The 27,701-nt window shown below is 36.9% G+C and overlaps 1 protein-coding gene across 1 annotated transcript in view; it reads left to right on the top strand.

Annotated features, from left to right (window-relative positions):
* Nucleotides 1-3,604: 3,604 nt before the first annotated feature.
* Nucleotides 3,605-27,701, top strand: part of IL7 (interleukin 7) — a 50,778-nt gene continuing 26,681 nt past the window's right edge. Inside the window, exons 1-2 of the mRNA XM_007486920.3 lie at nt 3,605-3,791; nt 25,380-25,525. Coding sequence (XP_007486982.1) covers nt 3,725-3,791; nt 25,380-25,525 — 213 coding nt within the window. The 5' untranslated portion in view covers nt 3,605-3,724. The remainder of the gene's footprint in view (nt 3,792-25,379; nt 25,526-27,701) is intronic.

Genomic DNA, 27,701 nt, shown 5'->3' with positions numbered 1-27,701 from the left:
CTTACCCCAGACAGGGGAAGGAGGAAGTGTTCCCACTGAGCTTCTAGGCAGAGGGGTAGGTGAAGTGAGGAATGTCTTCAGGTGCATGGAGAAGGAGAGGGGAACAGCTCTGCCCCTAGTCCCTTTGGCTTTCTAGTAATGAACTCCGGCAGGTGACTGAAAGCATTCCCACAGAGGTTTTGTATGTCTTTTTGTACTTTTGGCACAAGTGCCATAGGTTTGCCATCACTGATCTAGTCCAACTTTAGGAAAGGAAAAATGAATCAAGTTCTGGACTTTCTGCCACTCAGGTGGAACAAATGGCAGTTGGAATGTTAGAGAGAAGATATTGACAAGAATGATGGTGGGGGGAGGGGACTTGGAGTGACAGTTGCTCTTGTGACACTCTTTCTCTTTCCTGGCCCTCGGACTGGAAGGAGCCTCTCTCCCAGTGTCGGGATAGAAGTACCTCTATTCCTGGTTTCCCTAACTGTGTGTTCTACCTGGATTCCTGTGATCATATCATCAAACAAAAGGATTGAAGGGGAGCAGTTTGAACTGTAAGGTCAGTCTTTAGGGGTATCAGTCTGAATAGACAGGCCCACCCAGCTCTGAAAGTCAGAACCTTTTCTTCCTCTAGCTGTCTACTGCTAAGACTTTGAACTTAAGAAAACTAGCACAGATTAGCATAGATAGGAATAAAAGAAACCCTTCACCAGCCTTCAAGGCCTGGCCTCAGCTCAAAAGCTGAGAGAGACTCAAAACCAATCTAGGGAAATCCTGATTCCCTCTTCCCTGATACCTCCCCAATCCACACTTGTTATTAAAATTCATCTTTATTTAAATAACCGCAGTCAGATAAGAGGACTATCATTTCAGGGGACATAGAGGGAGCTGAACCTAAGGACTGCCATTCAACCATAAATGCTCCTTATTGGACCGCTGCTGGGTGACCTTGGTCTGAGGAGAGGCTTGACCCTCAGGTGGGTCTGTGTTTACCTACTCTGGGGTATCTTCAACATCAATCAATAGAGAAGACACCACCTCAGGTTATCATAGGTGGCCCATTTCTCGGGAACCCCAATTTCAAAGATAGCCTCTCAGAAGGGGGTATCTGGTTTTTACTTCACCAGCAGCCATATTCACTCTCTCCCTTCAACCCCTCCATTCCCTATTACAAAGCCTTCCTTATCCCCTGTACCTCTTAAATCCTGGAACAATTCCTTTAAATATTACAGTTTTGGTGATCCAGCTAGGATTTCCAGCCTATTTTGCCAAAAATTGGGGGAAAAGAAGGCAGTTGGAGGTGTCAAAAAAGTTTCACAGAAATTGGGCCTACATACATTTCAAAGCCTGTGTGACTGTAGTAAGCAGCCATTTTGAGATCAGTTTTGAGTACAGCTAATCTGTCTAGCAACACCATAGCCAATAAGAAACCAATCCTTTTGAAGGGAGGAGGTGACTCTTAAAGGGCCAGAATTAAAAAATATTTTTTTTCCCTTTGCAAATAGCTTTGCAAGATACAAGACAGCAAAGAAATCATTTGCTATGGGTTATACAGCCTTGATTGGACATTTCTTTTATATGGTTTACAACTTATTTTTTGTCCAAGATTCCAGATTATATTTATTTTTTGCTTAACATCTATGAAAGTTTTCAATGACTGAAGATTAGTATGATCACTTGATTTCATTCATTCCCACATATGCTGGAGTATTATTCTCCTTAATCCAATTATACTATGGCCTGAAAAAAAGGTGTGCATCTAATTTATGGGGGGAAAGCAAAAGACAATGAAATGGCAGTGATGATTTTAGCTATGAGGGAGGAGATGACACAACTAAAGCAAATGATTAAGCAACTAACTGAGGAGAAACAAAGTTGCAAAAATATTAACACACAACAAGACATACCTAAAAATAACAATGTAACTGAGCAAGAAAATACCAATATTGCCACTAAGAGATCAAACAAGCCTACAAACTTGAACTCAAACCAGGTTCCCTTCTGCATTATATCCACTATGTAATCATCTAATCTACTTATAAACACCCCAAAAGTAAGAATCTACTATCCCCTAAAAGATTTCATTCATTTCACTTAGAGTTAGTTCTAATTATTAGGAAGTCATGAGGGTTTTAACTGACATTGAGTCTAAATTAATCTCTGCCAAATTTTGCATACTGCTCTTGAGGCTCCAGCCCTCCTGGAGCCAAAATAATCAAGGTTAATCCCTCTTCCACATGACAATCCTTCAAATATTTGAAGACAGTTATTATATCTACCCTACCTTCTGTTCTCCAGAATCAATTTCCTCAGCTCTTTCATCAGATTCTCAAATAGCATAATCCTGAGATCCTCTACTACTTTCTTCATTTTCCTCTGCCCACTTGCCAACTCAACTTCCATTCAGTGTCATCATCCTATCCACCTTCAAAAGTGATACTATTCTTTTCTGAAGCTCTTTCCAATACATCTTTTCCTTTTAAAAAAATTGTTCTGTTATCCGGTTATCCATAGTTTCCCTTACTAGCCTTAGCTGGTTCTGAGTGTTAGAAACCTAAACATTATTCCTACAGGATCATGCTATTCTGTTCTATTTGTTCTCTGTTATTTGCCCTAGCTTCCATCTTTTTTTACATTTCTTTTTAACTCAGTCAACTATGGGTGATGAACATTGTATGAGCCTGAGTTTTTCACTCTCTTGGTTAGTTTTGTTGAACTGTTCTTCCTCCACTCCTACACACACCACTTTTTAAAAATTCTTTGTTATAGGAGATAAAACTCTGGGATGGAAGGCGGGGATATGTTCGTTTTGGAAATGTAGGTAATATTAAAGAGCTTCAATAGTCAAAGAAGAAGAAATATTCCAGCTATTTAATTAAAATTAATTCAGATAAATTTATATTTGAGAGAGTTGCCTCTATTCTTCACTTTATTTTGGACTAAGAGTCTTGGTCCAAAGATACTCATATATTTTAGATGAGACCAAACTCTTTCTAAACCACTAGAACTAAATTAGTGGATCCACATACAGAACTCAGCATAAAATGTGATATAGTTTAAGGGTTGGGAGAAGAGGGTGTAACCAGTTTCAGTCATGCAATTCTACCCAACCTTCCCTTTTTACTGGAAAGCTTGGGAATTCCCAAAGCATCAGCTTTGGTAAAGTTGATGTCGCTACCACTTGGGATCCCACCCTTGCATGCTGTGAAAATAGTTTCCTTGGTCACAGGGAAAATAGATACCTTAAGTCCATAGCCTCCTAGCATTTCATGTGATAGAGGTCATCTGGAAAGATTGACCCGGATCGCTCTGATTCATAACGGAGCCATCACTTTCCAATGTCAATAATTTCTCCTTGCGTTAGTCGCTTGGAAAGACGCCAGAAGTTGCTCGGGCCACGCGGGAAAGACTCTTGGTGCAAGAGAGGGGAGAGTGTAAGAGAGAAGGGAGCGGGTCAGGAGAAAGGCGTCCTAAGGATGAACCCGAAGTTTACTCCCTCAGAACAAGCCCCAAGTAGAAACTGAAAGTAGACCGCTGGCCCGGCACACGGAAGTCACGGAAAAAGCAAGCGAAGCCCGAAGCCCGCTTGTGGCGTGCACCGCCCCCCGGGGATGGATGAAGCGGCGGGCGCGGCGTTGGTGAGACAAGCCAGCTGTTGAGCCCGTCTGGCCCAGTGCACACTCCCGTGAACCTCGGCGGAGGAGGAGGCGGAGGCGGAGGCAGGCAGCCACCATGGGCCATGAGACTCTGCTGCCGCCAACATGACCGCAGCTGGCTACTGCAGAGCACGCAGACCATGTTCCATGGTAAGCGTGACAGGTACTGCGTCCCATGCACCTGGGGTCGCCGGGCAGCTCTGCGCAACCCCTACGCTATGATTTTCTTTCGCTGCCCCCACCTCGCACTTTGCACTCTCTGACAGTCTAGCCTCTCCCCCCTTCTCGCCCGCAAGCTCTACAGGCGGGTGTGCATGCGAGGTGCAGCCTCTTGCACCTGGGGCCGCGCCTCCCCGGGAGGGCAGCAAAGGACAGGCTGGAAGCTGCGCCCTCCTGCAGCCTGCTCCTTCTGCCGGGAGGGAGCCTTGAGCGCCCCCGCCCCCTCAGCAGGGTTAGCCTCTAGTCTAGTATTTGATTTACCTTGAAGACCATCGTCTTCTCCTAGCGCAATATCCGATCCCGAAACCAGACACCCAACCAAACCAGTCTCCTGCCTCTGTCCATGCCTGCTTACTTTCCTACTGGCATCCGACGCGCGGGGCGGGCTACTGCAGCTTTTTTCCTCAGCTTCTTAGCTCAAATGAAAGCATAGCTGCCCCAAAGCGCCCTTTTAAACCCCATTCTGGCAGGTCTCTGGAAAATCCCGGGTTTTTCCCTTAGTGGAATTGTGATTTTCCCGATTGGGGCTGTACTTGGCTCTTGCTGCCCGGAACCCAGTCACGAAGTTTTCAGTGAGAGTAGAATCATGCAATTTCTGGTTTTCCCTATAGTTCTTCTTTGGAGACAGAGTTAGGCATGAATGAAATTCAGAATTTTACACTCTCCGCTGGAAATAAGAATGGATTGAAGAGTTAGGAGGAGGCTGTATAAAACTGGCAAGGAAAGAGGCCAGGCTGGCTCATTTCTGTTGACAGCTGTCATGGACAGTACAAAGGGCCCATAGCTTTATGGCACCTACAGGAGAAAGGGCAGGGGAGAAAGCAAGGTGAAAGGAACACAAAAGCAGAGAGTGGAATAGATTTAAGTGCCGCCTCCCTCAAAGGAGAGGATGAAGGAAACCGACAGAACGCAGACATGGATCAGCCTTCTTTCCCGGTTGGTCCTTTAGTTCAAAATTTCACCCTCTCTGATGTTACAAACTGTGTGGATTAAAAGGACAGCATCAAACCATCCAGTGACAAAAGGTAGGTATATATTTTAGGGGAAAAGGAAACTGTTTGGGAGCCTTAAATAGGGGAGTGTGGGATAAATATTCATCCAAAATATGGAGCCTAGTAGGATTTTCTTTTCTTAAATGAATTAAAAGTTCATCATAACCTCAGTTTTCAGCCTTATTCCCAAATCCTTAGTAAGAATTTTCATTTGGCTGACCCCCATGCCATTTGTGACTGACTTTTGTTGTAAAAATAGACATATTAACCAAATTTGTAATAAGTCAAATATTCTTAAAGGATTTTTTTAAGGATAAGAAAAATCATATGCCTGATGAGGGGAATAATCTCAGGAATAAATTATTTTCAATGCCAACTACCATGCTTGCCCTTATGATTTAGGAATAGTTTGCAACTTAACATTTGTTTCTTTTTTTTTTTAACTTGGGAGATAGAAGGGGGAAAACCAAGGGGAGAGAGTAACTTGAGGATATGTAATTATGCTACCCAAAAAATGGGGGTGGGTGATGGAGGAGGAACTGGAAAGGAAGACAGGGACACTGAAATACAGGGACACTGAAACTGGAAGGGACATAGAGAACTGGAAATGATAATAGGAAAGAGCTATTCATAATGCCACACAAAATACAACCTCCCACAGTAACTTAGATGATTTTACTTGTATAAGGAAGTTAAAAAAGGATTATTTCAGAGAATGCTATAATTTTATAGTTGGAAGGAATCTCTCTCAATATACCCATGCTCACATATCACAGATGTGTCAAAACATAGAATAACGTTATTTGAAGAATATTTATGAAGTATTATTCACTGAAAGCAAATGTAATAAGAAATAAGAGGCTTAGCCAGCATATGCTTCTCTAACACTGGGCAGATAGATATTAACTAGAGATCAAGATATTTTGTTTGGCTTATTGAAAATCTTTTCTCTTTCTTTTTGTGTGTGTGTTGAAGATGGGCCATATGCAATCATTAAGTTTTTAATAAAGTAGATGGATAAGAGTAGTATGTAGTTAGAAGTATTTAAAGCTTTTAAGCCAATCTCAACATGAATGACTTACCAACCACCCTTCCCTCCAACAAATTTTTCATTGCTGTCTGTATTTTTGCCATTTAATTAACTGAATCAATGTCAGAGATGAATAATAGAACAAGCAAAATGAAAATGAGGGTGGGTATGGAATCAAACAGTATCAGTCTTCTCTTCCTATGATGTAACATATCTGTAACAGTCTCACAATGAACAAATAGGACTTAGCCAGACAGAACTTAATAGGACATAACACTCTAAAAGTCTATTCTTTCTCTCCTTTTGTTATAAATAGAATTTAAAAAATATTTAGAGTAGGAACAAAAAGTATTTTCTTTGATTTTTATGTTTCAAGTAGTCATTTTTATCATGTGAACTTTTTCAATGACAATAGCAACAAATATAATGTACCATTATTATTTAGCTGTTTCAGTCAGGTCCAACTCTTTGTGACCCCACTTGAGGTGTTTTTTTTTGTTTTTTTTTTTTTGGCAAAGATATGAGAGTGGTTTGACATTTCCTTTTCCAGCCCATTTTATAGGTTAGGAAACTGAGGCAAATAGAGTTTTCTGACTTGCCCAGGTCACCTGGCCAGTAAATATCTGAATCTGGATTTTAACTCAGAAAAAGGAGTTTTTATGACTCTAGGCCAGCTGCTTAAGCCAGCTAACTACACCTCTCCCATTAATATCCAGAAAGCAGGGACTTTTAACTATTGTTCCAGATATTTTATCCTAATGAATTTGCTTGTGTTTAAAGTTAATTGTAGACATTTTTATTTTTTCTTTCCTTTTTTAATCCTTGTCTATTTCCCCCAAATTGGGGATTCCATGCTCTCTGATCATACTTCAAATGTGTACATTGAGATCCAATTTGTAGTATATTAAGCATTCTTAGGAGAGAATTAAACTGCAAGAATTATAAAAGTCCCTTTTAAGATAATAGTTTGTAATAAATTAACAATTTTGACAGACAATCTTATTCTATATACTTCTAACAAGCCTTTTGCACAGCTAGTAGGTAGAGCACTAACTGGGCTCTGAATCAGGAAAACTCATCTTCATGAGGTTAAATCTAGCCTCAGACACTTACTGGCTGTGTGACCCTGGGCAAGTCACTTAACTCTGTTTACCTCAGTTCTTTATCTGTAAAATGAACTGGAGAAGGAAATGAAATGGCAAGCCAATCCAGTAACTTTGCCAAGAAAAGCCACAACTGAATAACAACAAACAGGCCCTTTATTTGCTTGGTCTTCCAAAGTGTTCTTAAATTCAGATCTTTTAAAAAAACCCTCTCCATATTGGGTATATGGATCTAAGGAATGGATCAACTTCTCTTTTCTTTTTTCTTTCTTTTCTTAAATACTGTCTTTTGAAAGCCTTAAATGCTGTCTTTTGAAAGTTATGACCAAAAGGGCTCAGCAATCACTCTAAATCAACCTCAGATTTAAAAACAATTTTTATTGATGTTAGCCTTCAAAATCCAACTCCTACATATTATCCTGTACTCTCCCAGTTTGTATACCTTAATCCTTTCTTATATTTTCTATGATTTTCTTCTATATTGTTAAATCTCGATTATTTAGGAACATCAGATCTTTCAGTTACATAAAATTCATGAACTTTTCTTCTATAATTTCTCACCTTTTGGAAAGTTTATTATTTGTTTTGTTTCTACTTCTAGCAGATAATGACATTACAGTTCAAATCTGAATACTTGGCTTCATAAGTAAAAACAGATTAAAGAGAAACTTGAAACTGTGAAACAAATTATATTTGAAAGTAATTTCTACATTTCATTTATTCATATTTATTTTGTGCCATTACCACAGATAGCTCATTGGCTTGTATTTTCTTGATTTAATTAAATTCATTTATTAAGTGCCTACTATGTGCAAGGCACTGGGCTGGACCATAGAAAAATAAAGACAAAAAATGAAAAAGAAAATAAATACTACCTGCCTTCAAGGAGCTTCCATGTTAGTGGGGGAGAAACAACACAAACACAGATAAGTACAGGTATCTCTTCCACATCTGGACTTTCCTTATTGTATCATGGATCACCCTAAGAAGTTAAATGGGAATTTTAGGGGAGTTTTGTGGAAGTCACAGAAATAGAAAAAAAATCAGAAACTCAGAACATATCATCTATGTCCAAATATTTAACCCAGATATTACAATAAGGTACTATAACATCCCATAAAAGAAACGGAAAACATTTAGACTTTTCTGGTATAAAGAAAGCGTCACAAAAAGGAATTGATTAGTAGGACTAAGGGAGATAGTGAAAGGGAAAATCAGGGTAAGTTTCATGTAAAAAGTAAAATTTGGATTGAGCCTTGTGGAAAACTAAGGATTTATAGAGGCACAGGTGAGAAAGGAATGTATTCCAGCCATGAGGTACTGCCTGTAAAAGGTACATATTTAAGTTTTTATAAAAACTACACAAGTATTTTTTAGCTAATTTAACTAATTTAAATGAGACTAATTTAACCTTCTTCAGTTTGGGAGATGTCATTCTTTAGTGTAGAAGAAGTTTGTGATTTCATTGCTGTGAGTATTACCTCCACCAAAGCAGATACCTACTCCTCTTTGCCCAGGTAGACAGTTCAATGAGTTGCTGAGAATTTCATTATCTAGTAGCCAACCTTCTGAGCCAATCTAAACTTTAACAAGGTTGAGCATTTGACCATAGTCCACCCTGGAACCAGTCTGAAATCCTTTTCATCTTGATAAGGCCTGCCCCAGCTTGTGCTCAGCCAACAGCTTTGGAGAGATGACACCATGCTGAAGCATTCCTATAGGAATTTTGATAAAGAATGCTGATCCTGAAGTTAGTAGCCTTGGGTTCAAATAACACCTCTGCCACAATATGTTGGGAAAGTCACTTCAGCTTGCTAGGCCTCAGTTTCCTCAGTAGTAAAATGAAAAGGCTGGACTAGATGGCCTCTGAGGTTTCTTCTAGTTCCAGGTCCATATTGCTGTGACTTCACACATAGCATCCCAATCTTCTTATTCCTTTGTTCTTTAGTATATGAAATCCTAGTACCAGACATGGAAAATAAGAAAGAAAACTTTTTTAATCCAATATGGCTTTATATTCACAATGATGTACCATAGAAGCAAACAGTGATGAAAAAGAAATAGAGAGGAATCATTTCAGTTATAAACAACCCTTTCAAGACATCTCAATGTCAAATCTCTAAAACTGCCCTGGGCCTATGGAGAGTAGATGGGAGGGGATGAAGAAAAAGCTCTCCATGGGGGAAACCACATTGAAAGATGCTAACAATAGAAATTAGCCTTGGTGAACTGCACCATGGCAAATACATTTCTTCCATGGACTGTTCAACAAAGTAGAAAATTTTAGAATAGCAAAGTATAAAACCACAAATCTAAAGGATTTTCTATTCTGTTAGCTCTGAGCATGTTAAGCACCTTGTATTAGTTTTAAAAAAATGTAGTCCTTGCAGAGGGATAGAATGTAAAGGACATGTTTCATAATATGTTTCGGGACAAAGGACAGCTCCTAGTTAAATGTCAGTGGGTAGTTAAAGTGGAAGGCTAGAAAATGAGAAGAACCATCAGCACTCTGGGACAATGGTACAGAACAAAGAGTCATGGTTAGAATATTAGAGGACCTGAAGGCTACCACAATTTAGTGGATAGGAATCTGGGCCTGAAGTCAGAAAGACCTGAGTTCAGATCCTACCTCAGACACTACCTTTATAAGCTATGTAATCATGGGCAAGTCATTCAGTCTCCCTGTGCAGAGTTTCCTTATATATACAATGATGGGAGTAGATGCAGTAGCCTTTTAACTCTAAGTTTTCTTTTTATTTTTGCCTTAATTTTTTTTTTAATTTTATTTGGTCAAATTCAAACATTGTTCCTTGGTTACAATATTCACATTATTTCCCTCCCTCCTCTCCACCCACCCTCCCAGAAGCTGATGAGCAATTTCTTTGGGTATTACTTGTGTCCTTGATCAGAACCTATTTCTATGCTGCTGACATTTACACTAGGATATTCCCTTAGGGTTTATATCCCCAATCATATCCCCCTCAACCCATGTGATCAAGCAGTTATTTTTTCTTTGGTGTTTCTACTCCCACAGGTTTTCCTCTGAATGTGGATAGTGGTTTTTCTTGTAGATTCCTCTGGGTTGTTCAGGATCACTGCATTGCCACTAATGGAGAAAAGAAGTCCATTACATTCAATTATACCACAGTGTATCAGTCTCTGTGTACAATGTTCTGGTTCTGCTCCTTTCGCTCTGCATCACTTCCTGGAGGTTGTTCCAGTCTCCATGGAATTCCTCCACTTTATTATTCCTTTGAGCACAATAGTATTCCATCACCAACATGAACCACAATTTGTTCAGCCATTCCCCAATTGAAGGGCATCCCCTCATTTTCCAAATTTTGCCACCACAAAGAGTGCAGCTATGAATATTCTTGCACAAGTCTTTTTTCTTATTATCTCTTTGGGGTACAAACCCAGCAGTGTTATGGCTGGATCAAAGGGCAGACAGTCTTTTAGTGCCCTTTTGGCATAGTTCCAAATTGTCCTCCAGAATGGTTGGATCAATTCACAACTCTACCAGCATCACATTAATGTCCCCACTTTGGCACATCACCTCCAGCATTCATTATTTTCCTTTACTGTCATGTTAGCCAATCTGCTATGTGTGAGGTGATACCTCAGAGTTGTTTTGATTTGCATCTCTCTCATTATAAGAGATTTAGAATACATTTCCAGCTGTTTATTAATAGTTTTGATTTCATTAACTGAAAATTGCCTCTGCATGTCCCTTGCCCATTTATCAATTGGAGAATGGCTTGATTTTTTGTACAATTGATTTAGCTATTTGTAAATTTGAGTAATTAGAACTTTGTCAGAGGTTTTCATTATGAAGATTGCTTCCCAATCTGTTACTTCCTTTCTAATTTTGGTTGCATTGGTTTTGTTTGTATGAAAACATTTTAATTTGATGTAATCAAAATTATTGATTTTACATTTTGTGACTTTTTCTAAGTCTTGCTTGGTTTTAAAATCTTCAGTTTCCCAAAGGTCTGACATGTATACTATTCTTTGTTCACCTAATTTGCTTATAGTTTCCTTCTTTGTGTTCAAGTCATTCACCCATTCTGAGTTTATCTTGGTGTAGGGTATGAGGTGTTGATCCAAACCTAATCTCTTCCACACTGTCTTCCAATTTTCCCAGAAGTTTTTATCAAATAGGGGATTTTTGTCCCAAAAGCTGGGATCTTTGGGCTTGTCATAGACTGTCTTGCTGAGGTCACTTAACCCGTCTATTCCACTGATCCTCCTTTCTGTCTCTTAATCAGTATCATATTGCTTTGATGACCACTGCTTTATAGTATAGTTTGAGATCTGGGACTGCAAGGCCACCTTCCTTTGCATTCTTTTTCATTATTTCCCTGGATACCCTTGATCTTTTGTTCTTACAAATGAACTTTGTTTTGGTTTTTTCTAATTCAGTAAAAAAATGTTCTTTGGTAGTTAGATAGGTATGGCACTAAATAAGTAAATAAGTTTGGGTAGGATGGTCATTATTATCATGTTACCTTGTCCTACCCATGAGCAATTAATGTTTTTCCAATTGTTTAGATCTAGTTTTAATTATGTGGAAAGTGTTTTGTAGTTGTGTTCATATAGTTCCTGTGTTTGTCTTGGCAGATAGATTCCTAAGTATTTTATACTGTCTGAGGTGATTTTAAATGGAATTTCTCTTTATAATTCTTGCTGCTGAGATTTGTTGGAGATACATAGAAATGCTCATGAGTTATGTGGGTTTATTTTGTAACCTGCAACTTTGCTAAGTTGTTGATTATTTCCACTAGTTTTTTTAGGTGATTCTCTAGGATTCTTTAAGTAGACCATCACATCATCCTCAAAGAGTGATAGCTTGGTCTGTTAGTTGCAATTTTTAATACCTTCAATTTCTTTTTCTTCTCTAATTGCTACAGCTAGTGCTTCTAGTACAATGTTAAATAATAGCAGTCATAATGGGCATCCTTGTTTCACTCCTGATCTTATTGGGAATGCATCTAGTGTATTCCCATTGCAGATGATGTGTTGGTTAATGGTTTTAGATAAATAATGTTTATTATTTTTAGGAAAGATGATTCTATTCCTATACTTTCTAGTGTTTTCAATAGGAATGAGTGTTGTACTTTGTAAAAAGCTTTTTCTGCATCTATTGAGATAATCATGTGATTTCTGTTGGTTTCCTTGTTGATATGGTCAATTTTGTGGATGGTATTCCTAATATTGAACCATCCTTGCATTCCTGGTATAAATCCCACCTGATCATAGTGAATAACCCTCATGATGACTTGCTGGAGTCTTTTTGCTAGTATCCTATTTAAGATTTTTTCAACTATGTTCATTAAGGAGGTTGGTCTATAGTTTTAGATCTCCATTTTTGACCTGCCTGGCTTTGGAATCAGTACCATATTTGTGTCATGAAAGGAATTTGGTAGAACTCCCTCTTTGCTTCTCATGTCAAATAGTTTGTATAATATTGGGATTAGCTTTTTTCATTTTTAAATGTTTGATAGAATTCACTTGTGAATCCATCAGGCCCTGGGGATTTTTTCATAGGGATTTCTTTGATAGCTTGTTCAATTTCTTTTTCTGATATGGGGTTATTTAGGTATTCTATTTCTTCTTCTGTTAAGCTAGGCAATTTATATTTTTGTAAATATTCATCCATATCTCCTAGATTGGCATATTCATTGCAATATAATTGGGCAAAATAGTTTTTAACGATTGCCTTAATTTCCTCTTCATTGGAGGTGAGGTCTCCCCTTTCATCTATGATACTATTAATTTGGTTTCCTTCTTTCCTTTTTTATTAGATTGACTAGTACTTTTTCTATTTTGTTTGTTTTTTTTCAAAATACCAGCGTCTGGTCTTATTTATTAGTTCAATAGTTTTTCACTTTCAATTTTATTAATTTATCCCTTAATTTTTAGGATCTCTAATTTAATTTTCTTCTGGAGATTTTTAATTTGTTTGCTTTCATGTTTTTTGATTTGCATGTCCAATTCATTGACCTCTGCCCTCCCTAATTTGTTCATATATGAACTCAAGGATACAAATTTTCCCCTGAGTACTGCTTTAGCTGCATCCCATAGATTTTGATAGGATGTCTCATCATTGTCATTTTCTTCAATGAAATTATTAATTGTTTCACATCTTTTACCTCTTTCTTATTTATTTTTTATTTGATTTATCTAAATTTGATAATGGTAGGTTCAGGTCTCCCACTAGTATAGTTTTACTTTTTTTTTCCTCTCCTTCAATTCCACTAGTTTCTCCTTTAGAAATTTGGATGCTATGTCATTTGGTGCATAAAAGTTGATTACTGATATTTCCTCATTCTCTATACACCCTTTTTTTAGGGTGTATTTACCTTCCCTATCCCTTTTAATCCAATCTATTTTTACTTTGGCTTTGTCAGATATCATGATTGTAACTCCTGCCTTCTTTCTATCAGTTGAGTCCCAATAGGTTTTTCTCCAACCTTTAATTCTAACCTTGTGAATATCTACCTGCCTCGAGTGTGTTCTTGTAGACAACATATGGTATGATTTTGGATTCTAATCCACTATCCTATTTGTTTTCATTTTATGGGTGAGTTTAAAGTTATGATTTGTGTATTCCCCAGCATTTTGATATCCTCTCCTAATTCTGCCATTTCTTCTTTTGCTATATCCTTTTAAATGAGTGGTTTACTTTTAATCAGTCCCCCTAATCCCCTCCCTTAATATGCTTCCCTTTCTGGTCCCTCCTTTTTTGTTCCCTTCTTGTTTTTTTAGGATCTGTTAAGTTCCCTCCACCATCCCTTTCCCTCCCTTTTTTGTACTCCCTCTCCCCTAACCCCCTTAGTTTTCCCTTCTCACTTTCCCTGTAGGATAAGATAAAATTCAATACCCCAATGGATCTAGATGCTCATCCCTCTCAGAATTGATTTCACTGAGAGTAAAGTTTACGTATTACCTATTAGCACTCTCTTCTTTGCCTTCTTATAAGCATATTCTTCCCCTCCCCTTCCCATGTGTATCTTTGTGTGAAAATGATTATCCTATTTATTTTATTTCTTCAAGTATCTCTTGGTGCCATCTTTGATTCCCTTACTCCCTTTTTATTTTTTTTTGCATATCATCTTATAGCCCTTAATGCCCCAATCTCTTTCTGTGAATGATTTGTCTAATAACTATAATAGTGAATATAATTTTTGAGTTACAAATAACATTTCCCCCATATATTAACATATATATGTATAATTTGATCTAATTGTAGCCCTTAAAGAAGAAAGTTTGAATAAAAACATTTTCCCCCTTTCCCTCTCTATCTTGTTTACCTTTTCTTTACCTTGTTTACCTTGATCTTTGTGTTTGGATATCAGAATTTCCACTTAGTTCTGGTCTTTTCTTTACAAATACTTGGAAGTCTTCTATTTGTTGAATGCCCATACTTTCTCCTGAAAGTATATAGTCATTTTTGATGGATAGGTGACCCTTGGTTGAAGACACAATTCTCTTGCCTTTCTGAATATCATGTTCCAAACCTTGCGGTTCTTTAGTGTGGAAACTGCCAGGTCTTGTGTGATCTTGATTGGTCTCCTTGGTATCTGAATTGTCTCTTTTTGGCTTCTTGTAGAATTTTCTCCTTAGCTTGAAAGCTCTGGAATTTGGCAATTACATTCCTGGAAGTTGTCTTTTAAGTATTTAGTGTAGAGGGTGTTCTATGTACTCTTTCAATGTCTATTTTGCCCCCTTGTTCAAGAACATCAGGGTAGTTTCCTTGGATGATTTCTTATAGTATGATATCAAGATTTCTGTTTATTTCTGGCTTCTCAAGTAGATCAGTGATTCTCAAATTGTCCCTCCTTGCTCTGTTTTCCTGATCTGCCATCTTGTCAGTGAGATATTTTATATTTTTCTTCTATTTTGTCAGTCTTTGACTTTGCTTTATTAATTCTTGCTGTTTTGCAAGTTTATTGTCTTCCAATTGCCTAATTCTGGTCTTTAAAGACTGGTTTTCCTTCTCAGTTTGGTCTAATCTGCTTTTTGTGGCTTCCAGCTATAATAATTAAATTAGTCTCTAGTAATAAAAATATTATATTTTAAGAGGTTTATTAAGGATTATTAGAAAATAAAGGAATAAAGAAAATTCAAAATAAGAAACCACATGCCTAGGGGCTGATTAGCCCATTCAAAACTTACTTACTACATCTTGCAAAGGCCGAGAAGAGAGCATTGAAGAGTATAGGAGAGTGTGAGGTAGGCATTACTGCCAGGTTAAATGCTAGTTGTGATCTCGCCCAGGTGGAGACTGAGGTGAAATTATAGGGAATTCTGGGAAATACCAAGGACTTATGGGGATTGAATCCTAGGGTTCAAATTTCCATTTTACACAACTGTTTCTCCAATTGGGAATTATTGTCCTTAAACTGTTATTTTTCTCTTTGAACTATTTCCCACTTTTGTTGCCAGAAGGCTTCTATCTTTTTGATAAGCTCTAATTTAAATTCTTCAAGAGCTTGTAGAAATTTTCCATTTTTTTGGAAGGTTTTAGGTTTATTTGAATTTCTTCCTCTATTTCCTCTGTAGCCTGAGTTTTTCCTCCATAAAAATTTTCCAGGGCCAACCCCCTCTTCTTGTTTTATTTTGTTTTTTTTTCTTTTTTAATGGAGGAAGGTTGTTGCTCCTGGGCACGATTTGCCATCACTGTGGAGGTTTTTCCTTCCCTCTTTAGTCAGAAATCTGAGTGAGATGGGCAGGCTCTCTGTGTATAGAGTTAAAGAGCAAGGTTTTTGCCTGAGGCAAGCTCTCAAATCTCTGCAACTTCTGCTGTTTGCTGCCCTTCTCTGTGCTATCTTCCCACAAATGCCCACGGTCTGCGCTCTTCAGCCTGCTGTGGTTTCAGGTGTAGGTACTCTCAGGGATAGGCCTTTGGTGGTCATAGTCAGCTCCCAAGGACCTAGAGGTGCCCCTTACTCACTAACTCGCTGATTCTGGCGCACACTGGCTCTGACTCTGGCTCCATAGGTGGGGTTAGGGAAGGTAGATCAGCTTGTATTTTGGTGGGAGCTTTTTCACCCCCTTATAGTGTGGAAATGCCCAAATCCCACATACCTTCAATGCTGTGCCCTGCTGTAGAGTCCCTTCATTCTTATGAATTTGGGTTTTTTGCTCTTTTTAGGTAGTCTATATCAGTGGGTGCTGAGGAGAGGACAAGTCTTGCTGCCATGTTTACCTGGAAGTCTAACTCTAAGTTTTCTGATAACTGGCAACGTCAGAAAAATTATATTAGTAAAAATAAATATGTCAACTTTTTTCATACAAATTTATAGACTTCTATACTTGAACCAATATTAGAGATCCAGGACTGTCAGATGAAAAACCTTTGCTCCAGGAATTCTGTATATTTTCCTAGCCCCCTAGACCATTTACCATATGCATCATACAATTAAGCACTTAATCCAAGTTTTTTCTTCCTTTATTTATTCAATGTGTGTTTGCTTTTCTCCCTAAAAAACAATTTTCTTCTTGAGGACAAGATCCAGGTATTAGAGCTCTTTAAAAAAAAATCATTTCCCCCAGGACAATGCTAATATCCTTGTTGCTTGATGATTGACTTAGCACTTTTGTGACTAATGAACACCAGAGGAAATGAAAGGAAAATTTTCTGTTTTCTTGTGAAAAAAGATAGCTCTTCTCCATGTATAGCTGCTCCCAAAGAATGTCAGAGCTATAAGAGACATTAAGCATCATCTAGCCTAAGTTATGGGGAGGCAATATCATTCAGTAGAAATGGGCATTGACTTTAGAGACAATGAATGGTGGTTTGAATCCTGCCCCTCACTTGCTATCTATTGTTTGGCCAACTACACAAAAATGATAAGCATGAAAAGCCCATCCCTCAAATACAGAGAAGTCCCGCTTAAGCTAAAAAATTATTTATGAAAAGAGACAATAATTAAATAAATATGCTGAGTGAGGAAGACATCCAGAACAAAGCCCCCACAGCCTGTGAAAGGTGCAAACAATTTATATTGGCAAACCACAAAAGTTTGGTTTGGGGAGGAGTTGGGAGTGAAGAGTGGACAGGAATAGGTAGAACACAGAAGTAGCATGTTTAAGGATTTTTGGAAACAAAAACTAACCATAAGAGTGTTTTAAGACTATTTCAAGTAGTGTTTGTGATGGATAGCTCAGCAAAGTCAACCAATGAACACTGTGAAAGTGTCTGAGAGTGAACCAAGACTTCTGGCTCACTGCAGGGTTCTGATTGACTCTTTTCTACAAACAGGCTTCCTCTGTGTTCAGTGCATCTGGACAAGGTAGGTTATGGAAAACAGATGCGTTAGAGTCAGGAGCATTTCCACACCATATTACCTTGAACAAGTTAATTTCACTACTCTTCATATCATTTTATTTTTTAAATGACAAAATTGAATTAAATGCCCTTTAAAGATCCTTTATACTCTCAATGTATATTCTTTGCATTTTACAGATGAAGAAACTGAGGCTTCAAGAAGGGAAAGGATTCACTCAAGTTCATATAAATAATTAATGAAAGCGCCAGGAAATAGAACCTCTGTTTCCTGACTCCCGGTTCAGTATTTTTATTGCCACACATTTCCATAGAGTCATACCTGTTACATGACTATGCATAATTGACGATGGCCATTAGTGATCATAAATTGGTAGTCTTTTCTAGCAAGGGTTGATAAACTAAGACCTGAGAGCCAAAGGGCGCTCCATCAGGTTTTGTTTGACCCACTAGCTGAGAATGTTTTTTATACTTTTAAGTACAATAAAACTTCATTTATAAATGTAAAAATCATTCTTAGTTCACTGGTCATACAAAAATGTGTCTGGACAGATATGGTCTGTGGGCCATACTTTGCAAATTCTCATTCTATAATATGAATTGTAAAGACTATGTGCTACTATCTTTGTAGTAGTCAGTCCAGCAATGCCTCCAAACACAATAACTAATTGAACAATGCTGAACTGTTTGATTTTAATGTTAACATTTTCAGAATTATGGTAACAAAATTTTTGAGTTTCATTATCTGTGGGAGAGTGCCATGAAAGGAACTGATTCAGTTTCAATCTATTCAATTCAACATGCAGATATTAAGTATCTGCTATGTGTAAGACATATGGGGTTAGGGGCTGGCTCTCTGTGCAGACAAAAATGAAAAAAAAATACCCCTGGCCTCAAGAAACATTCATTTGGGGGGGCATATTACAGTTACATAGATAAGTAAATATAAGAAAAGTTGAAAGGGAGGGATTCACTCATAAGGAAGAGTGACAACAGATATTCATTAAAAAGAAATAATTTATTTTTTTTATTAAATGAAATTTCTCCTCTACAGAAGATAAAAATTCCCTGTAATATCCTGGTGAAACCATGTCAGTTAGGAAGTCCACCTTTACTTTGGGAAACCCATCATCTGAATGTAATCTTAGTAAGGGGTAGTCCTGGAGAGGAGAGGTAGTCAACAGTCAGTTCTTATCCATCCTTCAAGATCAGAGACATGGCCATGATTCATTTTTATCCATTTAGGTCACAGCCAAAAACTACTGCAGACTACTAAATAAGATGCACAGGAATCTCCCTTGCCTGTTCATGTGTTTCAGCACACCTCTTGTGGAGGAATAGCTGAGAATTCTCAGTAGGCTTGTGCTACCTAAAGTCTATTGGGGTGTTTAACCTGAGATATGTGTAGTAACGTCAAGGTTTTGCTCTATTACAAATGAAGGGGGGATGAGGAGGAATAAGAGAAGGAGGAAGAGGAAGGCTATCAAGAAGGAGAAGGCAGGAATTTTAAAGCCTGAAAAGTCTGCCAAATATTGTCCTTTATGGGAATTTGTCCAGCCTGGAGAAATAACCTTGCCATCTTTTCCTAAGTCAAGGTGTAGGAGTAAAGTGTTAGAAAACCTGCCGAACCACACTGTAGAAGTTACTTTCAGCTTCACTGAAAACTAAATATGTAATAACAGTCTTTATAAGAAGCTGCATGATATGGAAGGAATGCCAAATTTGGCATCGGAGGACCAAGGGCTCAAATCAGTTTTTCCACTTCATATTTGTATGACCTTGGACAAATCACTTAGCCTGTCAGGGTCTCAGTTTTTTCATCTATAAAATGAAAAGGGAAAACTAGATTACCTTCAAAGTCTTTTCTAGCTCTATATTTCTGAACTTACTATCAATCTTTGTTGTCTATTGTCACTCCCAAGGTTGAAACAAAAGTGTAAAGTGTTGATGTATAACTTTGATCAGATAGGCTGTTACCATGGAAATAACACTGGCTTTTGAAGTCAGGGGAACTTATTCAAATTCTGACCCTAATAACCCTAATATATATCTATATGTAATATAGATATATATATACTCATATATCCATATCCTACACACACACACACACACACACACACACACACACACACATGCATACGTACACACACACATACAGATGTTCCTTACACATCATGGGAATTAGGGGCATGGCACCCCTGACATCTGGAAAATCTGTGTACAACTTTTTGGTTCTCTTCATACCAGAGCTCTGAAATTTTTCCCTTTATGGGATGTTTACAATCCCTTATATGCATGTATGAGTTAGTACAATTTTAATTTAACAATTTAAAACAAATATCTACATTTCTATCCTTCGTGTAACATCCACTGGTTTTCATGTTCTTTTCACAAACTTTAACTTTTCATTTATTTTAACCTCAAAAAAGACATAATGCATATTCAGTTATTCCCTAACCCCAGGAATGTGGAAAGGATATTTGTATATTCCTCAACCTCTCTAAACCTTTCATTCCATATCTGTAAAGTGAAGAATTGAATTAGATCACCTCTAAGATATCTTCTGTTCCTAAGCCTATGATCAGAGGCAGCATTGTGTAAAGAAGAGAGAATGACATTAGGAATCAGAAAAACCTAGATTAAAACCCTGCTTCACTTCAGAAACATACCATGTAAACACAGACAACTCATTTAATCTCTGTAAAATAAAGAGGACCCTTCAGATCTATGTCTCTGATACTATAAACCCAGGTCCTTTCTAGCTTTACAGCTTTGGTTTTATGGTCCTAAAACTAGTAAGGCACAATGGCCCTCACAACTAGTGGTTCATAGTTGGGGCTCTGTCCATTCATTTATTCACAGAAAATTTAAGATTTTTTCAGTGCTTTGCATTAAGCCCTGAGGGAAAATAGAAATAAGGTATAGTTGTTGCCTATAAGTACTCTAATAAGACTGATGAAATGTAAAGTGACAAAATAGTGTGTAGTTATTTTTATTCATTTAGTTTTCAGTTATAGCTGATTCTGGGACCCCATTTGGAGTTTGCTTGGAAAAGATAATGCAGTGGTTTGCCATTTCCTTCTCTAGCTTTTTTTTTAAACCCTTACCTTCCGTCTTGGAGTCAATACTGTGTATTGGCTCCAAGGCAGAAGAGTGGTAAGGGCTAGGCAATGGGGGTCAAGTGACTTGCCCAGGGTCACACAGCTAGGAAGTGGCTGAGGCCAGATTTGAACCTAGGACCTCCCGTCTCTAGGACTGGCTCTTAATCCACTGAGCTACCCAGCTGCCCCCTCTAGCTTATTTTTTAGATGAGGAAACAGAAGAAAACACTCTATTCCCCTTTGCTACCCAGCTGCCCTGAAATAGTAAGAGGAAATACTAAACTGTAGATTAGAGGCAAACTTTGGAAGATCTTGACATTCACTAATGATTTTAGACTGTATTCACAAGGCATTGAGGAATCATTGAAAGTCTTTGAGGCATGGAATAATATTATCAGATACAGATATAATATCCCTATAAAAACAAAATGAAACAAAACAAGTTATTCAACCCCTGAAGTCCAGGTACCTTACAAGGGGTCACATCTTCTATATTGGATTAATTTGTTTATTAATAATAGGACAGATCTAAAGTGTCCAAGTTCCATAAAGATCAAGGTATGAAGTTAAGATATTAGACTCCTTTCTCTCCTATTTATCTATCCAGCCTAATTTCTTTAGAGTTTAAAAAAAAACAGGAATACCTAATTTGCAATAGTGTGACACTAACTTATTCTCAGGACACTTTCAATAATGTTTTAGAAGTGAATATATAAGGAAAAATGCTATACTGTCATGTGTTTGGGAAACTGTCTCAATAACTTTATTAGTTAATAGTTAATCCCCTGGGGTTACAAGGATGACAGCATACCCCAAATCAGAAAAAAATAGGATTCATGTTCAATAGATGTTCATTGATATTGATTTGGAAAGGATTCAGAATCTACCTTCCCTTCTTGTTTATTCTTTTCCTCTTCTTTTCCCTCCTCTGTCCCACTCTTTTATAGAATCATACCTTATTCCAAGGACACTGACTATATGGCACTTCATAGTAGCATTTACTACAGATGGTAGTATTTCTTTTTAAAAATCATTATTATTTTATTTGTATGATGGATCCACTAAGATCCCTGGGTATCTCTGCCCCTCTTTCTCCTCTCCACACTAGAGAAGGTATTAATTTCACAAAAAAATAAATGTACATATGAAACTATGTCTTGTATGTTTCTACTTATCAATTCTTACTCTGGAGGTGAACATTTGCAAATTATTCAAATATTAATTTTATAGTTATATATATATATGTATGTATCCTCTTAGTTCTGCTGGTTTCACTCTTCATGATTTTTATAGGTCTTTCCATGTTTTTTGAAATTAACTTGCTAGTCATTTTTACAGTACAGTAGTATTCTATCATAATCATATGCCATGGTTTGTTCAGCCATTCCCCAGTTGATGGGCATCCCCTCAATTTCCAGTTCTTTGCCATGACAAAAAAAAAGCTGCCATAAATTTTTTAGACTATATTTTTTTCCTTTTTCCCTGAAAACCTTGGGAAATAGACCTAACAGTTGTATTGCTGATTCCAAGAGTATACACAGGTTTTTTAAAGCATAGCTGTATAATTATATATATATATATATATATATATATATATATATATATATAACATAACACATGATATAACACATGATTTGTTATATATATAAAATAAATTATGATAAATATGCTTACCCAAGAGAAACAAAGTTCCCACATTATCTGTTCAAAAATCTCATTCTTTTTTCCCTTTCCCATCCCTCCCTCAGAAAGTAGTCAGTATTATATAAGTCAAACATATTATTATATAATACATATTTCCTTGTTTATCATGTGATGAACCAGAGACATATTGCTTTCACTAGAGAAAAACTCATGGAGAAAATAAAGTAAAGAAGAGTATGCATTCAGACTCCATCTGTTCCTTTTGTCATAAGTCCCTTGGAGAGTTGTCCTGGATTCTTGCCTTTTTTAAAGGCAAGTTTAAAATATTTGTTAAAAATAGTTGTCATTCACAGTTGATCATCATATGATATTGTTACACAGTTTTATAACCTTCTGGGAACAATTCAAGATTGTGGTAGTATTTCTTTCTACTTTATATACCTTTGTGACAGAGATACCACCACCTTCAGAAGATGTAGTGAATTCAAAAGAGGATAAAAATTGCCAAACAGAGCCCAGGGCATGAATAATAGCAGCACTAATAACATAAAAACTTTACAGAGTGATTTTTTTCTAGCAATTCTTTTTTTTTAAACCCTTACTTTCCGTCTTTAAATCAATACTGAGTACTAGTTCTAAGGCAGAAGAGCAAGAAGGGCTAGCCAATGGGGTTTAAGTGACTTGCCCAGGGTCACACAATTAGGAAGTGTCTGAGGCCAAATTTGAACCTAGGACCTTCTGTCTCTAGGCCTGGATCTCAGCCCACTGAGCCACCTAGCTGCCCTTTTTCTAGAAATTCTGAGAAATTTGTAATTCAATTATTATTTTTCCTATTGTATCCTATGGAATAGAGAGGGTGAATGACTTCCCTGGCTCCACACAGATGGTAGAATAGTGAAAGGGAAAGGTCACTCTATTTGGAAACAGACAACCCAAGTTCAGATAACACCTTTGTCATTTTTGGCATTGGACTTTAGCTGTCTGGGACTTAGCTTCTTCATCTCTAAAAGGAAAAGGTTAGATTAAATGACCTCTAAGGTTCTGTCCAGCTCATGATCTATGACCCTATAAATATATTTCAATGAAAATAACCCTGAGTTTAATCCTAAACTATAAATAATTCCAGCTGCTGGGTAGAGTAGGGGTTTAAGAAATAGCCTCTATCCTGCTAACCATACCAATAGCATATTTGAAATTGTGCTATTGACATGTTATTTCTTTTACTTAAATATTGTTCCCTATTAAAATGGAAATAATAAACTATTATCACATTCCACATTATTACAGATAATCCACTGGAGGAGGAAATGGCAAACCACTCCAGTATCTTTGTCAAGAAAACCCCATGGAAAGCTTAATGGGAAGAAGACATTTAAAGAAAATAATACCTTGTAATACCAGCATTAATGCATTTATTTGGAATAGTAAAATAGATCATAAGAGATATGAAAAAAAATCTGCTTTTTGTCCTCCTCACCAAAAATCTGCACAATATTATTGAAACATCACCCACATCAGCTGACTCTCCAAAAGTTAACACTTCTTCACCAAAAAAGAAGACTACTGATAATGCTCATAGTGCATAATAAACAGGTCAAAAGCCTACAGAAACGCCTTTGGCACACACAGATATCAACTCATTAAGCAATACTAAAAGCTGTCATTAGGCATGTATAAGTGAATTTTTCAAAAGTAATCACAGCTAGTTTACTTCTGGGCAGAAGCATTTGAGATCGAGAATGGAATCAAAAAGCCCTCCCAGGTGATAGCCACATAAATTTAGACAACCATAAGTTGACCAAGAGGCATCTAAAATGGTTAAATCATGTTAGGAAGTTTTTAGAAACAGGGATGTTTATAGTAACATCAAAAATCAGGTAATTGCCACCGGAAAAATCTTATAATCTTTAATTAGCCCAAATTTATTAATCAATGAAATTAGGCAAAGAAAAATCAGTAGAGATTTTGCAACTTATCACTGAAGGCTACAAAAATTGAGTAACTACCAAATACTTAGCAAAATAAGACTGGCAGGAATTATGCACTGTCTGGCATGGACCGATAGTTGACAGATCACCATATTACAAGCACAGAAGATAAAATGAAGAATCCTGTTAGCCCAATGAAAGGAAGAAGTTGATAACAGAGCTATCCAGAAATTAAGTGAGCTACCTCATGAAATAATGAACTGTGTTTAACTGGAGTGCTCAGACATAGAGTAGATGACACCTTAGGAGGATTGTTGTAAAGAAAACTCATGTTTTGGGTAAAGACTGTAGAAGATGACTTCGAAGCAGGTCCTTTTAAATATTAGTCAGTGTCACAAGGTCCAGCAACATAATTTCCCCAAGGTTCTGACTTAAAGAGCTCAACGCTAATGAGAAAGGACAAAAGCTAAGCCTTGCCCTGTTTATGGGATAAGAATGAATGATGGGGTCTAAACTTTCAACAAGTCCAGAAGGCCACAAAGTTAGTTATGCATTTCCACATTTTAATAGCAAACTAAATATACCGTGAAAGTCAGTAATAAGCAATATTACCCCCAAAAAAAGTTTTAAAGCAACCAGAAAAGTTGATTTTTTTCCTCAATACTTAGAGAAATTTTTAAAGACTTATTTATGTTTTTAACAAATAATTTGTGTTCCTCAGTGGATAGAATATAACACTTGGAGTCAGGAAGACCTGAGTTCAAATCAAACCTCAGACATTTATCATGTATATGACCTGGGAAGTCACTTAACCTCTGCTTGCCTTAATTTCCTCAACTGTAAAATAATAGCACTTAGTGCTAGAGTTCTTGTGAAGATGAGATAATAATTGTAAAGTGCTTAGCAAAGTCCCTGGCACATAGCAAGCATTATGTAAATGTTAGCTATTATTTTTTATATAAGTCTTCCAATAAATACAGAATATACGTTGTGTGTATAGACATGTTGCATGTTAATATACATGCACCTGTGTATGTACATGCACATATATTTATATATGTCAAATAAAACCTAAAAAGACTTAAGCTAGCATCCCATTCCTAGAATGTGTCCTTCAATTCCAGATAGGCACTGGATTCCAAGAAAATCTTTGATTGCCTCACTGCTATCACTCCTACTCAAAGTATTCTGAGTAAATCACATCTATCCAACTGCAGTGAAAGAAAGCCACATTCCAAAAGGGCAGTCCTATTCACAAGAATGGGTTAGTTTGTAAAGAGAACTTTATGATCTCTACCAATAAAGATGGATTTTTATTTATCAGAAATAAATTCCACTTGAATTATGTAATGCTGCATCATGTGTTTCACTTTATAGAATGTAAAAATTGGCCTATGACACTTAAAGTTCTTATTTGATGTTGAATTTAGTTTTTTTTAGGTCTATCTTTGGAATTCCTCCACTGATCCTTGTTCTGTTACCAGTAACTTCTTCTGATTGTGAAATTGAAGAAAAAAATAAAACAATAATAATGAAAGATTATATCCATCTCTTACATGAAGGCATTGAGATATTGGTATGTAATTGTTTTGTCTTCTTAAAACTTTTGTTTGTTGATGATTTTAAAAATTTTCCCCAGACATTAAAAATGTGGATATGTATATTCCTTTGCAAGAAAGTGAAATATTTATATATAGGACATAGGTTAGAATTGCTGTTAGTAATGAAATGTGAATTGAGCCTTTTTATTTTTCAGGATTGTCCCATTCTTTTGTTATGAAAAGTAATTTAGAATTAGAAGATAAAAGCTCTAGCTCCTATCTTGAAGGCCAACTCTGTCCACTATTCAACACTGCCTCATAAGTTGGCAATAGTGAGTAAATTCTTTTTTAGGCAGATGAATGTTGTTACTTTCATTTAACCAATGAATCCTTTGCTTCTTTGAATTTCTAATGTTGCTTGAATAACATCACAGTATCACAGATGAGTGAATGGATGGATATATGAATGGATGAATGAAAATATATTACTATCTGCAAAGCACTGTAAATACAAATTTTAAAAGTGGGGCAGTTTCTACTCTCAAGGAGCTCACATTCTAATTAAGAATGATAACAGAAAATAAAATTCATAGTAGGATAGATGGGAAGGTCCAGAAAACCTAAATGCAAGGGTGGTTCAAATTATATCAATAGTTTAGAGACAGGGTAGTTGATAAAGTTTACAGAACACTAGGAAACAATGGCAAAATATTTGGTAAGGTCCAGTGGTCTTCCATCTCCCTGGAAGAGTTTGTAGCTCCCTTCTAATCCAAGCCATGTGGCAGGTTAGCAGCTTCAATGGTTTCCAAATGTGCCCATACACAAAGTAAATCAAAGGAGGAAAGCAAAGTCTAGGGGTGTATGGATTTTATTCTTTACCATTTCAGTGGGTCTATGTTCTCATTGGTTTGGGTACTATCTCTTCTTTCAGTGTTACAGATTTCATTAGTCTTCCATGCATCTTAAATTGTCAATTCTAACCATTCTTGTCCTTTCTGTTGCCTATATTTTTATCTTTCTCTTCTATCCTCTCTGGGTTTCCATACACTGTTCTTTAATGGTTCTTCCTTCTTTCTTTCTGACCATTCTTCACTTTCTTTTGCATATGAAATAACTACATCTTGCTAACTAGTTGTATCCCAAGGCTCAGTCCTATGCCCTCTCCCCTTTTTTTCTCTTCCTTCTCTGAGTGCCTCTAGCTTCAAATTCCATCTCTATTCAAATGGCTTCCAAGCCAATATATCTAGTTCCAGTCTATCTCCTAGGTTCTAATCACACATCTCCGCCTGTTTATTGAACATTTCAAACCAATTGTTCCAAAGGTAATCACTATATCCAAAGTAGAACATTTTCTCCAAAAATTAACCATTTTTCTGAATTTCTCTATTATTCTCAAGAGCACCAGTATCCTGTCAATCATTCAGGTCTGTAACCTCATTTTCATTCTCGATTCTTCATTCTCATTTATTCCCACATCCAGGCAGCTGCCAAATCTTGTCATTTCTATCTTCACAATCTCTTTCAAATATCTCCCCCTTCACCATTTACACAAATGGCAAATTCAGGGTCTCATCACCTATCTTTTTTGGTCTGTTCTATAAAGTGCTTCTTCTCCCTTCTCTGGCCCTTTACACTGACCGCTCCTCATGTCTGTGCAATGTATCCTATCTCTCACATATATCCCTTCCTCAGAATCTGAAATTTCCCTCAAGATTCAGCTCATAAACTACATCCTACACAAAATATTCCCAATATCCCCTCAATTCTAGTGTGCTTCTCAAAACCAATTTATTATTATTACATGCTGTATCCTTCAGTAGAAAGTAAGTTCCTTAAGGGCAGAAACTATTTCATTTTTGTTTTTGTATCCATAGTACTTAGAACATTGATGGTACAAAGCAGGCATTTAATCCATTTTTGTTGATTGAATGTTTTGATTGACTGTATAATTCTCCTCAGTGTCATAAATTCTCCATAGAGGATTCACTGAACATGTCAGTGGACTTACTCTGGTGATTTTAAAAGTTTCAGTTAGAATGGTCTTAATTTCATGAAGCCTCAGAATATTACTAAATCCCTTTCCATTAAATCTAGAGCTACCACTGAAAATGAGGAATGAGCTTTGCACAGAATTTAATAGAAGGGGGAAGCCCATATCTCCTTCAATAGTTCAGGAATCTGTGACTTTGATGGTATGTTCATCCCCATTCT

The sequence above is a fragment of the Monodelphis domestica genome, chromosome 3 (genome assembly GCF_027887165.1).
Source record: "Monodelphis domestica isolate mMonDom1 chromosome 3, mMonDom1.pri, whole genome shotgun sequence".
Lineage (NCBI taxonomy): Eukaryota > Metazoa > Chordata > Mammalia > Didelphimorphia > Didelphidae > Monodelphis > Monodelphis domestica.
This window is presented reverse-complemented; position numbering and strand designations above follow the sequence as displayed.